The following is an 18,563-nucleotide window of genomic DNA, read 5'->3' as shown; positions in this document are numbered from 1 at the left end:
ATTTCTTATTTTAAACAGATTGATTGTTTTCAATGGTCGGTGCCTGACAGCATCTATAAAATCTATCACCATGTTCGCCGATAAGAAAGCTACATAGAACAGGAAAACAACAATGTCTTAGAAATACCTAGAAATACTTCCACGCCCTATTTTCCAATTTCTGTTGTAATGTGGTTTAATGCAAAAAAGGTAACTCCTGAATACTGATTTGTATCCATCAAGCATTTGGGGTTAATAACAAATCTATGGTAGTCTCTTTTTCTTTACTCGCAAAGTATTCGACTAAATCATGTTTTATTTATGAAAATTGCTCATTGCTGACGAATGTTAAATATTGATCCCTAGATTTTCAATTGTTTACTTGTTAGGTTACTGTCTGATCTCGCAAACCTGACATTTTATGGTAATTATTTGTTGCATCCAATTGCACCAATTTATTAAAAAGATATTAACGCGACACCGTACGAGAGTCGTTACTTTACATAAACTACTAGTATTTTTTTTTCTATAACGAAATACGAAACCACTTCTCGCAAATCGCTTTGGAGTAATTGTGCTTCTCTTATGACAAAAAATCTAAATTTCATAAATTGTTGTTGAGATTGTTTCATAAAATATTATTGAACATTTTTACTGATATTGAACTGAAATATTTTACGACAGAACATGTATATTATTTTGTAAAGTCATTGTTTATTTCTCGATTTGAGGAGAATTCGTTTGAACTTTACCTTGCAGCAATTTATCCTCAGGCGTACACAGGTGTGAATTCAAGCGTACACAGGTGTGTATGTTGTCATTTTGAATGGATTAACAGAAAGAGTATAGCGTGTTTAATACACCAAGATAAAATATCCGATGACAATAGAGAAACAATAATTAAATTGTTTAAATTAATTGAAAATAAACATTCAATCTTTGTCAATTCCGGAATTGTATACAATATTACAGTGGAACAATTTTCGATTACGTTCTATGCAATTTGCATAAAATTAAAATATGAAGTTAAATGAATAGTACTTTTAATCTGGGACTATTATACTAGTATAATAGTCCCAGTTTTAATCTTAAAAATTAAATGCTTCATTTCCCAATTAATAATAATTGCACATCTGTTTAATTTACTTTACCGGAATTCATTAACTTGTATTTAAATCTTGCGATGTTAAAATGCTAACAATCGTAAAACTATCTTTATTTTTAAGTTTTTAATTGAAAAAAAAAAATACAACAATACAACATGCGTGATTTTTAAAATTTTCTTTTTAACATTTCATTCTTTCATAATCAAATTAAACTGCCAATCACTTAAACGAATTATTTGTAAAAATTATCGTTTATTTCATTAATGGATATACATACATTATAAATCTAAGCTAATACATTATTTTGCTTGAGGATTTTTTTGTACAAGTTTTTTTTTATATTCTATGATAATTTTGTGCAATGCTGAACAGGATAGCCGTCTTTAATCCAAATTAGTTATACAGTAGTTGTAATAAAAGGCATATCTTAGTAATGTATAACTGATATTGACGATTTTAGAACAGTTCGTCTCAACCTCGTTGTTCTTGAAACAAACTTTACTAATAGACTTGTAAGTTTCCTGACGTATTTGCGCCATTGAGGATGAGCGCCAAAGGTTCTTTCTAACAGACAAAGCAGACTAGTAGCGTTTCGTTAGTTTGTTTTTTGGGCAGTAGAGCCCAACCACTGGTACAGATCAACAGAATCACCATACAAGCTTATGTTGTCAACACTATCAGAAAAGGGTTCCCATCGTCGGATGGGGTATATGAAGGCCAAGAATGTACAAGTGACATGTCTGACTCTGAACAGCTAGTAAACCGACTTAACAATGATCTATAGACATCGACCGCTTGTTCTTGATATTTGAAACTGCATGCATATATATACGTTTATGAGAGTGATTATTTATCTTGTGTCTGACGAAAACTAAATGCCTGCATTGTTATATCTTGCCAGTTCGTAATAGTTTGATGGGTGTTCACTCAAAATCGTAATTCAAAAAATTGTGTTTGTGAGATGTAGATTCACTTTAATAACGAATTTCGTCTATATATTTCACAAGTGTATACCATGGAGAAGCTCTAAAGGTATATTACTCCCATTTTGTTTGGGTGTGAACCATCGATGTTTACAGCAATATTTAATGAATAAGATGATGATGGTAGAAAGAAATATGAGTGTCATGTGGCAAATATTACATGAATGTCGGATCATGAGTTATCTATCTGTATGAAAAGATTTCCAATACAACCATATTGAGTAGGAATTTTTACATGCTATACTCGAGTCGTACTAGTATTACAGGCTTCTCATGTCGTTTGAATCAGACTGACACATCTTTTACTTTAAGATGTATGAAAGGTTCTATATATATATTAAATGTAACAATAATCAAACGCCTACAGGCAATAACTAAACGGGTATGAAGTTTTTATACAGATTTATTCTTATTTACATAATCATTAACAAACTAAATAAATTGAACAAAGAAACACAGTGACACTACGATGTAACGAATGGGATTTTTAACCATGCTATGCATCAAGTTATCGCACGTGAATACCAATTTGGAACACGATGTGTGATTTTGTATAACTAAAAATGTCAAACGAGCAGTAACTTTGTCTAGCAAACCTTTTTTTTTTACTATGCCTCTCTTTATCTCTTTTCCTTTACAATTACTATTACCCTTTTCGTCGATAATTCTCCATATAGTATATTGTTCTCTATTCGGTTATCTTTTTTCACGATGCCATGCTATCTCCGCTGCTTTACAATGACTATTTCCACTGTCGTTCTAATCCTTATAAAGATAGAGACATGGGACATAGAAGGAGCTCTCTTATCTTCAATAAATAAATATTCATGCTGACTGTATAAGTGCTGCATTACTTTACATCTGCATGTTTGCCATTCGTCAAAAGCTTGTATTTGCGTGAAGAATTTTTTTTTTAAAGAAGGGTCCAGAATCATGACAAAACAGTATTTATTTCACAAAAAATAAGGTCATGTTTATAAAATTTTAAAACTTATTATCAGCAAAAATAGTGGATAATATTATTATCAGAACATCATTCATTAACAGGTGGAATTATAATTTCAAACACGCACAAGATAAACAACGTCGAACACAAATATATGTGGTTCAATACTGAATGTTACCTGTGCACGCCGGGTACCTCAATACAGAAGCCATGCATGAACCTGTATTATATAATTGTGTAATACGAATTTTTAGTCGACAGGATGTCACTGGAGTACACAAGGACGTGTATCTAATATAGTATACGTCCTTGGGATAACTAACTGAATGTGTCGCTCTGACACGACATCTATCAATAATTCTGACATACCTATTATCTATTCGGGAGGAAGCCAAAATATAAATATAAATATATACATAATAAGATAACGTAAATAAAATTTAAAAAGAAAAAAAAAACTATACATTTGTTACCAAACAAACCAGATAGGGTCACACATTTAACTGTAAAGTGTCTTTATAAGTGACTGTTCCGAACTGATCCCGTATCAATTTGATAAAGTTAAAAGATTAGTTAAAAAACACTTTTAATAAAAAATTGAGATGTCCAATTTTTCGATGTTTACATTTCTATAACCTGGGAATATTATACTATATCAACATATTTTGTCTTTGCTAAAACCCCTTCCTAACATTGCTCCTTGTCAATAGCCGTTAAATATCATAATTAAAAAAATGTTATTTATCGTATAACTTTATTAATTTGAAAAATTATCTTGTCTAAATACGGAACTATTCTTTATATAAATCAATGCACTTTATATAAAAGAGGCATACTAAAGAATCTTTTGTAAATCAGTGATTGATACAAGAATACTGCATTTTTCTTTCTTATAATTGAAACTTTTCTTCCTCATCAAATCTACTTTTTTTTAATCAACGAGATCTTATCATATAAGGATTTGATAACTATAATAGCTATCAGAACTGCTAGGTTATTTTGTTATTAAAAAAAGTATAATTACCACCAAATCTCCCTCGAAACAAGATTTTTCAAAATGGTCTTCATACATCAACTTGTGCTTGCTATAGATGCAACTATTTGCTGTTAGTTTAAGGTTGTACAAACATGTCTGATACAATTCTTTCTTTTTTTTGTGGGTTTGGGAAAACTATTTAGACTTTTGTCATAACCTTGTCGGACAGAACAGCCGTACGCTAGACAAGACATTTTCACACTGAATGATCGTCTACGGTTATCCCCGATTGATGATGGGAGTTTTTAATGCACGGTCAATAAATCCCTGATTCATTTACAACAAGTAGGCCCGAGGACAAATTTATTTCGTAGTGCATTTCTTTGAGAAAATAAATTCAAATTAAAAAAATCGCACCTGCTCTATCTCAAAAAGATTTTTACAGTGAAGTGTACTTCTATTGGGACAAATAATATCAAAATTATATAAACTTCTACCAGCTCTAACTCCAAATATTGACAATTCTGTGATAAGGGGGTCTAAAATTCAGTTTGACAGCTTCAGACGTACAAATGTACTATTGTTTACCTTTTTTAACTGGACCAAATCACTCCTTAACATAAAGATTCAGCACCCAAATTGTTTTAACATGTAATTTCATCCCCCTTCTTAATATTTCATGCATTAAACTTCAAGAAATAAATTGGGAAAGTATATCCCAAAAAAATGCAAGTTAAGCACTGTTCACACTAGGAATTATATTCGTAGGGTGACGGTGTTTGACAGTCTGATGGAGACAGCATCAAGGATTTAATAAGGCAAAGCTTTTGTTGTACTCAATCTTACTTAAAGTTCTCCTTATTATATTTAATAGATATATATATCCGAGATACGATAATGTAGTTTTCTTTTTTATATCAAACCTGATCATCTATGATATATATATGGAAGTTTTTAACAAACTTGACTGGCTATACAGCCCTTGCACGGTCGGTTCATCTATGATTACTACTGGAAGTGTTTAACGACCTTGACTGGATATACATCCCTCGCACGGTCGGCTCGGTGCCCGAAGGCGTTTGGTGAGCGTTTAAATAAATTTGTGCCATCGGTCAGGAACAGGTGGAGGACGCCATTTTGGTAGGCCGCCATCTTGGTTTTGTGAGTTGTTTTGGTTTTTCTTTTGTTGACTATTTTGATGTTATGTCTTCACAACGGCTGCTTTCAGGGCCTGATTGGTGAGCTTGGCAGCCAGCTAACCTCGATGATGGAGTACTGGTAGATGAGTCTCGGACGTAGTATTAACGATGACAGGAAGCATTATCAGGACCAAAGTCGTGAGACAGTGAAATGGTGGTCCATCATCTAACACCTAGGATACAGCCCTCGGACGTCACTCGGCATACCACTCCCCCATCCATAATGGGTTTTGGAGTGATTGTTGACGCGGGAATTAGCCCTACGCGGATTAAAGCCTAACGTAGTCTGTACAGCGTTGGATTGGTTTCTGTCATCGAAAGTAGTAAGTCGTTGATCCATCCAACAGTAAACCCTCATCGAAGATAGCGGGTAAAGGAGAGCTGACCCAGCACGTCCGTTCAGTTGTAATGACTGAGACGTGACGATGATGATGGGAGTTTTTAACGACCTTGACTGGCTATACAGCCCTCGCACGATCGGAAAGAGACGTGACGGGATATTATTCCACTTTTTATACATATTGATAGTTTAATCAATATCTGGTTGAGACTATCCCACGTTTCATTGAACAAATCTTCATATTCCATTCTGAGGATCATATTCCCCTCTGAAATGTCGGGATTACATCGTGTGACGTTACGCGCGGTTAATGTACATAACGTTTTGAACTTCTTATTCTTCTTAAAATAGCGATAGCAGTAATCATTATCATGTTCAAATTTATTTCAGACGATAAAACAAAAAGACTTAATTAAATTTTGATCGGTACAGTTTATCAATGGGTATGCCGTGTTTAGTTTAGCTTATAAAAACAAGCGGATAAGAAAACAAATGTATGCAAAATAATATTTAATGTATTGATAGTAAACAAACCATAGGCAGTGAAATAAAACATTCATTTCCCTTTGCTTCGGGAGATATGAAGATTTGCTCACCCTCGAAAAATCATATTTCCCTCGGGCAGAGCCCTCGTAAAATATGAATATTCTTGGGTGAACAAATCTTCATATTTCCCTCCGACACGGGAAATAAATGTATAATGTCTATTGAGAGAATTTAACCAGAGACTGAATAAAGTTTACACCCCAGTTCTATTGTTATACTTCATAGTTTCTATTTCTGAAACGAGTGTAAATTGAATAGAACTATTGTTACGAATAACAAAGGATTTTGACCACAGGGTGTGACGAGCGGGGTTTCTGGAAACCCCTGCTTCTACATCCCGCAAACAAAGTCCATTGTTATTCGTAACAATAGAAATTGATTATTTTCTAAATAGCATGAACATAAGAAATTACTAATAGTGTTCACTACAAATTGTTTCAAGATATTAAAAAAGCACATTTTAGGAAATTCCAATAGCGGAAAAAAAATTAAGCATCTATTTTGAATACAAAATTAATCCTTTAAATACTCCTTTGTCTGAAGGTATTTTTTTTTATCCCAGTCATAATTTTTTTATGTCTCTATTCTAAAGCATTGGTCTTTAAAAAACAATGGGGATTCTAACTCCCACTCCTCCCCCGGTTACCCATTGGCCGATCTGGGGGTGGGGGTTCCGCGTTTTGGACCCGACTTTTCTTTAAAAGATCAATACATTTGAATGGTTGGACCCCCCTTTTTTTCTTGAGTTGGGAACCCCCAGCTGGATCAGCCCCTGTTTGTCCCCAAAAAGGGAGTTCCTAAATATTAAATCTGTATCTTTGTATGTTGAGCGTGTCTGGTAGTCGGGTCACACCTATCCCTTAGTATGTCCGAATATGAATGTTAACTTTGTTTATTCTCGAGAAGAGGAGGGGGTTATAAAACCGTAAGATATAAAATACAGTTATGATTACCTTTATTACACTGATACAGGTAAGTACTTTGGGTTGTAATATTGCCTTTATCTTAAGTCTCTTCTACCAAATCCAACGCTTGCCACAAAATGTCGTCCGTCTTATACCCGTCCATATTGACAACTGCATACTAGGAGCATGATGTATTTTTTTGTTTGTATTAAGAATACACGAAACGGTCAACCTTGACCCGCTGATCCATTTTAGCACATGGATTTAACGGGAATATATGCAAAACAACTTTGACATTTGTAAAATGTAATCACTTGTCAAAGTTTGAACAAAGATACCTAAGAAAGGTTACTAGTGGGGTTTCATGTAATAAAAAAAATTCTTACAAATCATGGTTTGATATTGTCAATAAATATGCTATCGGTTTTTTCATTTAATAATCAATGTTAACAAATATAGGGTTTAGAATGGGGTGTAAGTTAGTTATACACCTCGGGATACGGCGTGTCTGGATAAGAAACCCCTCCGGCCTCCGGCCGACGGGGTTTCTTATCCAGACACACCTATCCCTCGGTGTATAACTATTACAGAAATGACAAATTAAAGGTCACTGTACGGCTTTCAACAATGAGCAAAATCAATACAGCATAATAAGATATTAAAGACTCCGAAATGACAAATGTAAAATACACTCAACACTGTTCAAATATCACCGCACGTCAAACTTTGAACAACAGAAAAACTTGATTTGACATTGGTGACAATTTGTCACGCCCTCATGAATTGGCGTACGTCCTATCAAATACCTTCAAAAAGCTTCCATTGAAATTATTTTACACACAGGTAACTATTTTCCTAATAAAAAAATACAAAATGTATTTTGCGTTAAATGTACATTGAAGCCACGGATTCGTAATCTTCAAAAATAGTTCAGAAACGGTTGACAAAATGTGGAATGTCTGAATAGAAATATAACAATTATGACCAGTGCGCGTTTATAAAACGGACTCTATTTGGATATTTTAAGATACTATAAGTACTTGTTTTCTGTGTATAGAATTTTAGAGGTCAATACGACTTTTCATCAGTTGGATTTTCAATTTTAATAAAAAATTAGTTGGGTTTTCTTCTTTTCTTTAAATTTATATCATGATTCTTTGATATTTCCCATTATCTTCTGAATATTTTTTAGATGAATAATTTAAAATTTGTATACCAAACATTTTTAATTTTACTCTGCGTTTATAAATAGCATTGAAAGTACAGCATCTCATAAACGATAAACATTGATAGAGGTAAATGAGCCACTCTTTATCATGTTGAGATGGAACATGTTCGTTATTTGATTTAATGAGTTTAACAATCGAAACCCCTGAAATATCGTCTCATGACAAGCACGAAAAATGGCGAAACTGAACTTCCAACAGCGGGCGATGATTTTTTATTATACAATATTCTTTCAATGGATTTTTTAAATGCAATATAGAACTTATCAATGAAGACATTTCTTATCCCTAATGTCTCATTTTAAAAGATTTGATGTACATGTTGATTGGAAAAGTACGAATATTTTTATTGGTTTTTAATACAATATCATCTTCTGACCAGGAAAGAAATTACTAACCAACATCTGTGTTTTAAATAAATATGTACAAATAAATGTTTAGTGCCAAGAATATTAGTATCGATGTATGGGATATGTCTTCATAACAAAATTCTCACATTATCATTTTTGTGATTTTTTCCTTCAAAACTGTTTTTTTTGTGACTTTATTCAACAACAAACTTTTTTTTCAAACAAGACTTTTTTATAAACTAAATGTCGTATTTTCTTTTCACTCCTATTTTCAAAGGAAACAAATAATTTGTTTTAAAAAAAACTGTCCCCCCACTTTCCACAAAAAAAATTTGGTTGTCATTGTTTCTAATTAAAACGCAATTGCATTTTATAGAAGATAATCTGGAACTAATACATTTATCTATTAGTTCCAGCATACAGTAATATGACTGTATATTTTTCCTGTTTCAATTACAATGTACGTATATGTATGAGATTAGAAAAAGGTTATCATTTATGAGGATATGAATGGGGTCAGAGACATATAATATATATAATATATGTATCTGATGGGGTTTAAAGAACAGAGAATCATGGGACCAATAGATATAAATAAATATAGATAACAGAATAAAGAGGTGATTGTTTGTTGCTTAACGTCCAGTGGCAAATATTACATGCATGCTTAGGACAATTATTATACAGATTAATTGGCAGAAGAATAAAGAAAACAGTGAAATAGTAAAAAATAAAAGATATAGAACTATAGAAACGATGATCTGACTCCCCCACCCACCATTACCACCCACACTCGCATATATACACCTCTAAATAAATATTTAATTTTGATCTCATGGTCCCCCCCCCCCCCCCCCCAGACATCAAGATTCTAGATCCACCCCTGATGGGGATGTACACAACTTCCCAAATTTAATCTAAATTCAACTACGTTAAACAACACTTTTAATATTGAAACAATACGAGATATCAATATTTTTTGATATTTTATTTATCAAATTCGAATACTGGGAGCTATCTGAAGTCATTTCATAGGACCTCAGTTTTAATATAGGCGTGGCAATCCATCACTTTTATCCAACCCAGCTACTAATCTTCCTGCTTCCAACTAAACGTCATATTCTAGATTGTCGGAATCTTGTTGAGTACAACCATCCCATTACTCACGTGCATTTCCATAATTGGTCTTATAAGTGTTAAGTTTATACGAGTAAGATAATTTCTAGTCAATACATATTTCAATTCTTTTTAGAAATTTAATCTTGTGCTTGCACAATTTAAAACGTTTTCTATATGTGTATAGAATTTACCATTGGAATCAAAAGTTATCCCTAAGTGTTTATGACAGGAGACAATTCTACTACTTGATTTTGAAGTTCTATTCTAATATCATCTGGGGAAGAATTACAGGAGAATAGCATAGTAATTGTCTTGTTAGGATTGAAATCAATAAGCCAATCTTTAGACCATGCTGAAATTTGTTCTAAATCGCTAGTAAAGACATCCTATATTGTGTAAGGACTATAATACTTAAATTAAAAAGGGATGTTTCATCAGCACACAATCGAGTTACACTTATCAAATTACCAGCTATCTCATATACATAAATAAGGAATAGTAGGGAACCTAATACAGAGCCTTGTGGAACTCCTGCATTAGTATTCTAAAAAGGCGAATATGAACTTGAAACAAAAACGCTTTCTTGTATATTTGAAATATAACTAATTAAGTGATTAAATACATTTTAAATACAATTTTTTCAAATACTTTTCCCACTGTTGATAATAATGAGATTGGTCTATAATTTGAAATCAGTGATTTGAAGCACAAATAAATTTACATACATTGTCAGATCAAAATATCTTAAAAACCCCAGTCCAGAGATACCGTATATATTCGACTGAATATACCAAATCGATAATTTTACCTTCGTACTTGTTACGTAATAAGATCTGTGTTCAGGTAAAAAGAACCAGCAGGTGGTATATATTCTTAAGTGTTTATCACCTTCCATTATACATCTGACGATGACATTTAGCTTTAGGGCCATTTTGTTTTCGCAACGAAAAACAAAAAAATTAAAATTTATATAGATAACATTCTGTTGAAAAATCATTTTAAAGGTAAACTGATAAGCATAACGTCCTCGCAATTTCTTGTTCAGATCCAGGGACACAGATGTCAGAATGAATAAGAAAACACTAAATTCTTAAATAATATATTGTAAAATGGACAGCAAGCACATTTTGATAGACTAGTGTACTAATAGATTTTCTTGTGTATTTTCTATGTTCTGGAAACTTCAACACCCCATCAAAAATACTTAAATTAAAGTCTTAAGTTTTATAAATTAAAGGGTTTTTTTTAATATTATTTGCAAGGCTGCATGAACATTGCACCTATCGTTTTCGTATATTTCTTTTCCGCCATGCAAAAGTTTTAATGTTTACTGTGACTTCTATAATGCTTAAAAAATGATGCAATTATATTATCAATCTAAAAATATTAATCGTGAACAACAACAAAAATAAATTATATATTAAATGACTGAAGCAATTTAAAATTCTAAAGGATATTGTTTCAATATTGCCGAAAACTGAGACTACTATAACTGTTATAGTAGTCTCAGCCGAAAACAATACGAAATTGATAAGCAAGTATGACAAACCAATCAAAAAATTTGTTGTTTGCGATTATTCATGGTTGACTAGTTCTATATTAACCAGTGGCACGTGTCCTAATTATTAAGAAAAGGGACAGAAAAGTATTAAACAGAAATAACTGGTTTTTCAAAACCATATTTTCAAAATTCACTGCATGATTTAAACAGCTTAAAAGTGTTTCATTTATTTTATCTTTGTGCGTATACGAAAAATTGTTAGCAAGTTAAACTTCAATGTACATGACTTACGAGTATTAGATTTCTTGTGAAATTGATCGATGAGCGGCTTTTTACAAATACCGAAAAAAAAGAATACGGCGTAAACGTCAATTAATGGACAAGCAACCCAACGAGAAAAATAAAATTTAAGAGGCATCTTTAACTAGTTTTGAGTTGGAGAAATCATTCAATGCCATATGATTCTATTTAGGTTTCTGCGTTTTTCGATTTACGAATAAGTCAATTAGAAAAAAAAAATAAGTAATTGAAGCCAAAAAAGAAGACAAAAAAGATACATGAAATAAAGTAATAACATAAGTTTACAAATACGTACCTAGGTGCATTTAATAAAGTAACATTTGAACTTATTATAGAAAAAGGAGAAATTAAATGGAAACATAAAGCGCGCTGTTAAATCATACTTTGCAAGGCTGTTTACAGATGACTCGTGCACAATCATTTTGAAGGGTGAATAAGATCACATACATGCATTAAGCACTCAGAAACTAGCCCGTAAATAGCTAGGAGGAGGGAATCCAGTTATTAATTAAATATTAAAACGGTGTCCAACGTGTTTGCACTAAGGACACTAAAACGATGTTTTAAGACCACAAAGAACATGGATAAAAGAAGATATGAGTATATAACTAATTAATATAAAGTTTGGTGTGAATGGATTTTATTATTTTGAAGTTAAATGACTTTGTTATCAGCACGTGCCACTGGTACAAATCCAAATACATTTAGATATAAAACGTGTATCTCATATAAAGCCTCATTTATAGAACATTATATATAATTTATTGTTTCAAGGAAATATTTGGTGGAGGAGAGAGAGAGAAAGAGAGAGACTTATTTCGCGGTATTTCAAATTGGTCTCATGTTATTCATGTCAAAATGTGATGTAAGGAAATGTTTCCCCTTCGTTTTATATAGCAGGGTATTCTATAATGATATCAGTTGCAGATTTTTTTTCTATCGGTAAGAAATGGTTTACAGTTCGAAATCTACGTTAAGTTATAGTACATTTAAAGTAAGTTTATTGCATTGCTAAACGTTTCTCAATCAAGATAAAACGTTTACAACCAATACTATTTTTACAACTAAATATGTTTTATGCAAATAAATAGTTCACGTTTCAATTAACTAACGGTGTTGTTTAGGTTAGTTTTTTTTTAAACATTTTATAAGATCGAATTTGAAATGATTCAAAATTACAAAAAGACATCAAGAACTACGCAATTAGTATGAAACAAAATATATAATAAATAAGATAACTTATTTGCTTTAATTAACAAGTGAAATGTTTCCAATCCAATGTTTCCAATCTAATATAGTCCAAAGGGTGACAAAAGGATATAAATATGGTCACTAAAGATTATCTTACGGCTGGCAGTAAAAAAACTTGCCAAAGTGGGGGCATCCGTTTGGTTGTTTGGGATATACAAGTACGCAACCAACATTCAATCAATCCAAACTAATAATTGTTTTTTTTATCCCGCATCTTTTTATATTAATTTATTTTAACTCAAAATAATAATTGAAATAACTTTCTGAAATTAAAGCCTAACATATATCAGACGCTTAACAAAACGATATACCATACGATAGATGAAACGCTTAACGATATCATATACCATACGATAAACGAAACGCTAAACGCTAAACCATACCATGTACCATACGACAAATAAAACGCTTAACGATACCATGAACCATACGATACACAAAACCCTAAACGATGACATTTACCATACGATGAACGAACGATGAACGAACGCTGACCGAACGCTGACCGAACGTTGTACGGACGCTATACGAACGATGACCGAACTCTATACGAACGATTCCCGAACGCTGTACGTACGATTCCCGAATGAAAAAAGTGTTAACTTTTACGTTACAGGGACTGTAAGTACACAAAAAAGGTGATAACATAAGACTTAAGGGTCTATTTTACCCTCACTATATGAGAATCACTGTCAAATAATACATGTATCTTCCAATCATGAAAGGGAGAGATTTTTGGAAGCTCTTTTAAAGATAGAAAATTATGCCTTTACATCTTAAGTTTTCAAAGCAATGCCAACAAGTTTGGCAAGATTCTGCTATAAGGGATTCATTCATTGGGTCTGTTTTCAATCTTAATGTGAGATTGGTAGTAAAAAAAACAGCTTAACAAACTGCTACACGTTTTTTTCCTTGAGTTTATATTGAATCAGAAAGTTGAACTATAGAGGACTCAAAGATACTGATATATAAAAACAAGATTATCATTAATTTAGGATTTTATTTTGAGAATTTAGTGTAAAAATAAAGACATATCAGATAAATTTTGCAAAAAAATTAGATATAATTAGTAAAATATTAGTAAATAAATAAAGAAAATTTAAAGCATTGTTGATGCAGGATTCATTAAAAATGCTAGACATGGACTTGGAGATTGGAGTAGTTCACAAGTTTTAAAAATTAACTATCTAATACAGCTCTTTATATAAAGCTTCTTTTTAGCCAGTCTTTACAAGATGCAGAAAAAAGAAGAGGTTTTTTGGGCTACATAATGTACCAATATATACATATATATATTTCAATTGGTTCTCAAATTTTAGCACCAGTGTAGAAGCAGTTAATCTAAGAGCAAAATACATGAAAAGCAGTTTATTTAAAAGACTGATTAATAGTTAGAAAATAACATTCAATAGTCTGTTAGTACATGGAAGTAAAATGCAATATGATAATTCCATGATTATATTAAGTGCAAGACATTTGTTAATATCTAAATTTAAAATGTCACTGTTTATTTTTATTTTTGCTCATTATAAGCAAAGAGTACAAAAAAATTCTAGTCTTGTCAAAGTCAAGTTGTGACTTATCTACATGCAGGAAGGTTCCCAAATGCGTGTGATTTACTCCCAAAATTGATGGTATTCACTATTCAAATTTCATAATGACCAGTCAATTATCAAACAATATTTTTTAGTCCTTTTTCTGCAGAACTTTGCAGAAATAATATTAATATCTAGCATAGAGTTAGTATTTTATGCAAGAATATACTAGACAAAATTGAAATGTGTTTATTAACAGTTACTTTGAATTTTGATTCAATACTGTTTTGAAAGATGTGATTATATAAATCACATTTATTTTGTTTTGTCAAATCTGTGGACAAATGCAAAATTTTTCTGAGTGACTTTTAGTGAACCAAATGACTGGGTTGAAGTCACAAAAATACTACCAAAAGTGTTTTGGTTGGTATATATGGAATCATATCAGAATGTATAGAATTCAGTTAAGGTGAACCAAGAGAGAAATAAAATGAGCATTTCTGATTGTGAAACAACTAAGAACACTTAAGTCCGCAAGTTAGTACACGTGTTTTTCCATATGGTCAAACGTGTTTTCTTTAAATACACCTATAGAACTATATTTAACAGGTTGCATGTTAGTATTTCTGATTGCGAAATAATTTCTGAAACAAATATAAACAATTGTCAAGAGCAACAGTTCAAGAGTTGTTCAATATGTCAAACTTTTGTTTCTTTAAATTTGGAACTGTACATGGCAAGATAAAATTTATAAGGGTTCTAATTTTAGACAGTATATCATTGTGAAATATTAATTAGAAATATCAAAACAACATTGACAGACAGATTTTTCATAGTTGGAGAAAATCATCTGTCAGCATTATTTTTGGCTTATTAGGACAACAGTTATTGGCTTGCTCAACATCCAAATGCTCTGTAGAAGCATTATGATACCATTGGAAAACATGTATATTTAAACATTTCCACTGATTTGTTCATTTCTGTATTTTTACACTTAAGTAGTCTAATACGAAACAAAAAGATTGTTCATTGTTGAACTGGTAGACATTGTATTCAAAGGTTCTACCACTCATAGAAATTTCTATCAGATTTTAAAATTTAGTTGGTTTGGAAAATTGTCATTCTATGATAATGCAAGACTTCTCTTGACAAAAATATTTTCGTTCTAAATCTATAAGATATTTAAAAGAGTAGTATATCTAGCAGAAGAATAAGTACTCAGGGAGACTATAAATTAAAAAAAAAAAAACAAGTTTATAGATTAATCCAGATTTAGCATAATCATGAAACAACTTTTGTTTGAGTCTTTATTATACTTTGTTTGTATTAAGGACACTTATTTACAAAGTATATTTTAATTGATTATAATTTCTTTGACAATTAAGCAGAAAAGAATTTATTTTCAAAGATATGATATTGATCAGGTTATCAAAAAGATGACAGCAATCATATATTCTCTGTTATTATATTAAAACTATAGAGAAAACAATGGAAAGTTAGAGAGAAGCTAATTGTTTTCAAATAAACTAAAGTTTTGAAAACTAATATTTCAAAGTTGAAAGTAAATGATACTAAGGTTGGATTATTTCTTGTCGATTTGTACAAGCAATAAGAACAACCTATTCAAAAATAAATGCTTATTTACTGTTGCAATAATATTACAACACATTTATTTCATAATAAAGGAGCTTTAATGAAATAATTTCTATACTGGCCTGTAGATTATTTATTCAACAGATATAGAAAGATGTGGTATGAGTGCCAATGAGACAACTCTCCATCCAGTCTATTTTTGCATACTTTTAATTATGCAATCTGCAAAGTTTTGCCATTGATACATACAGTTATACAGCATAGCTTTATTGTATAATAAATTCAAATTTAGTAATTTCGGTTTTGACTAATATCCGTATTTACAAAATTAAGTGCAGTTATTTTTTAAAAATTTTGACATAGTTTTATATGTTGGAAATTGTATATGTGTGAGAGAATTTATCCTCCACCAAAATAAAATACTGCTTGTTAATCAGTAAATATTCTATATAATATAAATGTAATTTCATGGTAAGTATATTTAACCAAATTCATATAAAATGGTTATTTTTGAAATCTCAAGAAGAGATTTTATATGAATTTATAGGGTTAAATATACTTACCACAATCCACCACCACCCCTGGAATAAATTCAGTTTTTTTTTCACATAATTGAAATTATTCAATTAAACGAAAAATTAAACTAAACTTACTGTATCTTACACAGGTAAATTATGACATAGGTGAGTACATCTTATGGATGTAATTTTTAATCACCTAGTTAATTGCGATGAGAACATGTTGTGAAAGCAAACATATTCTATATGATATAAATGTAATTTCATGGTAAGTATATTTAACCCTATAAATTCATATAAAATCTCGTCTTGACTTTTCAAAAATAACCATTTTTATTGTAACATAGAAGATGGCTCTAATGTACCAAAAAGACCCATCATTTATTGGTCATTATGTCCTACAAAAATTGATATTTTTCAAAACATTATGAATATTCATAAAGGGTGGACAGCCTTGCATATGCAGATCACAGATTTTGAAAAAGGTTTTGGAGGAAGGGAGGTCTAGAGGGGTGGGCCCTGACCCATTAATTACGCATGCATTCTTTAGATTTAATTTGTAATTGTATAGGCATGAACAATTTTCACACAATGAATTAATAGTGTACTATCCTCATCCCCCAATCAATTAAAATGAAAATGAATGTCATAATGAATAACTTGCAATACATAATTTCTTATTTTTATTTCAGCTCTGACAATACCTGGGAGCCAGAGGATAATATAGATTGTCCTGAACTTGTTGCTCAATTTGAACGCAAGAAGAAATCTAAAGAGGAACTGAAAAGGAAACTTTCTGACTCATTCATGGTATCACCAGAGAAGAGACAGAAAACGGTAACTACTTATATTTTTATGTTCCTTCTTAGGGGCATAAGGTTTTTCAGTCTGTGTGTCTGTTCATCTGTCTGTCTGTCAGTTTGTCCGTCTGTCCCGCTTCAGGTTTTTGTCAAGGTAGTTTTTGATGAAGTTGAAGTCCAATCAACTTGAAACTTAGTACACATGTTCCCTATTATATGATCTTTTAATGCCAAATTAGAGTTTTGACCCCAATTTCACGGTCCACTGAACATAGAAAATGATAGTGCGAGTGGGGCATTGGTGTACTATGGACACATTCTTGTTTATAATATTTATCAAGAAAAAATTTATTTCAGAAGTTTTGGCATTTAATATTGTGATTGTTGAACAATGATAAAAAAAAAAATTAATTATTGCAATTTTAGGAATATGATGATCCGAATTTTTAATAATTTTTATTTTTTCCAAAATTTGTTGATGCAGTTTTGCAATGATGAAAATATTGCAAAAATTTCTGAAATTTATGTTAGTTGATCTCTTAATTTAAAATTAATTTATTTCTTAATCAGGAATGGTTTGTATTCTGATGTACTTCTAACCAAAAAAAACTTCATATTTGGTAAGCAGCTTTATAATGATGAGTTGTAATGTTTGAATACCTATAATTAATACTGGAACTTTTTTTAATATTTGATACAAAATGTATTGATTTGTAGGAATCTTATCCAGAAAATGAAACTGAAGCAATAAATGATGCAGGAACAGACAAACAAGCAGATGCCAACACTTTGCTAAAGGTATGATATAGATAAATGGTTTCTATAGAAAAGAGGGAACATATAATGTGGGCAATCAAAAACTCTTAATTTGAAGAAAAATAACAATGATAGAGGCGATTGATACCAAAGGCACATTCGAACTCATACATGTTAGTAAAAAAATAAACTAACAACACCATGGCTAAAAAAGAAAAAAAAGACAAACAGACAAACAACAGTTAACAAAACAACATAGAATACCAAAGACTGAGCAACAGGAACCCAACCAAAAAATGGGGGTGATCTCAGGTGCTCTGGAAGGGTAAGCAGATCCTTCTTCACATGTGTCATCTGTCGTGTTGTTCATGTATGTACAATCCCAGTTATATGTCTTATAAAAAGAACAATAAAGGACAATTAACAGTCCTCAAAACACTGCATACTAAAAATCTAAAGACTGAGCAACAGGAACCCCACCATAAATTAGTGCAAAATAAGGTATGCCTGATGTGTTCCTGATTCTTACTTCATTATTGGCACATGTCTATGTTTGCTATTTTTTGTTTTCCTGGAAAATTGTAGCTAGGTAAAAAAAATGAATTATACATGTTGTACTTGAGGTTAGGACAGG

The 18,563-nt window shown here is 31.4% G+C and overlaps 1 protein-coding gene across 1 annotated transcript in view; it reads left to right on the top strand.

The window, feature by feature from the left end:
• The window catches only part of LOC127721113 (uncharacterized), a 194,367-nt gene that overhangs the window by 66,500 nt on the left and 109,304 nt on the right, over window positions 1-18,563 (top strand). Inside the window, exons 39-40 of the mRNA XM_052227789.1 lie at window positions 17,066-17,210; window positions 17,891-17,971. Coding sequence (XP_052083749.1) covers window positions 17,066-17,210; window positions 17,891-17,971 — 226 coding nt within the window. The remainder of the gene's footprint in view (window positions 1-17,065; window positions 17,211-17,890; window positions 17,972-18,563) is intronic.

This window comes from Mytilus californianus, unplaced genomic scaffold (assembly GCF_021869535.1).
Source record: "Mytilus californianus isolate M0D057914Y unplaced genomic scaffold, xbMytCali1.0.p SCAF_12, whole genome shotgun sequence".
Classification (NCBI taxonomy): Eukaryota; Metazoa; Mollusca; class Bivalvia; order Mytilida; family Mytilidae; genus Mytilus; species Mytilus californianus.
Note: the sequence above shows the minus strand (reverse complement) of the source record. Positions and strands in the feature narration are given on the sequence as shown.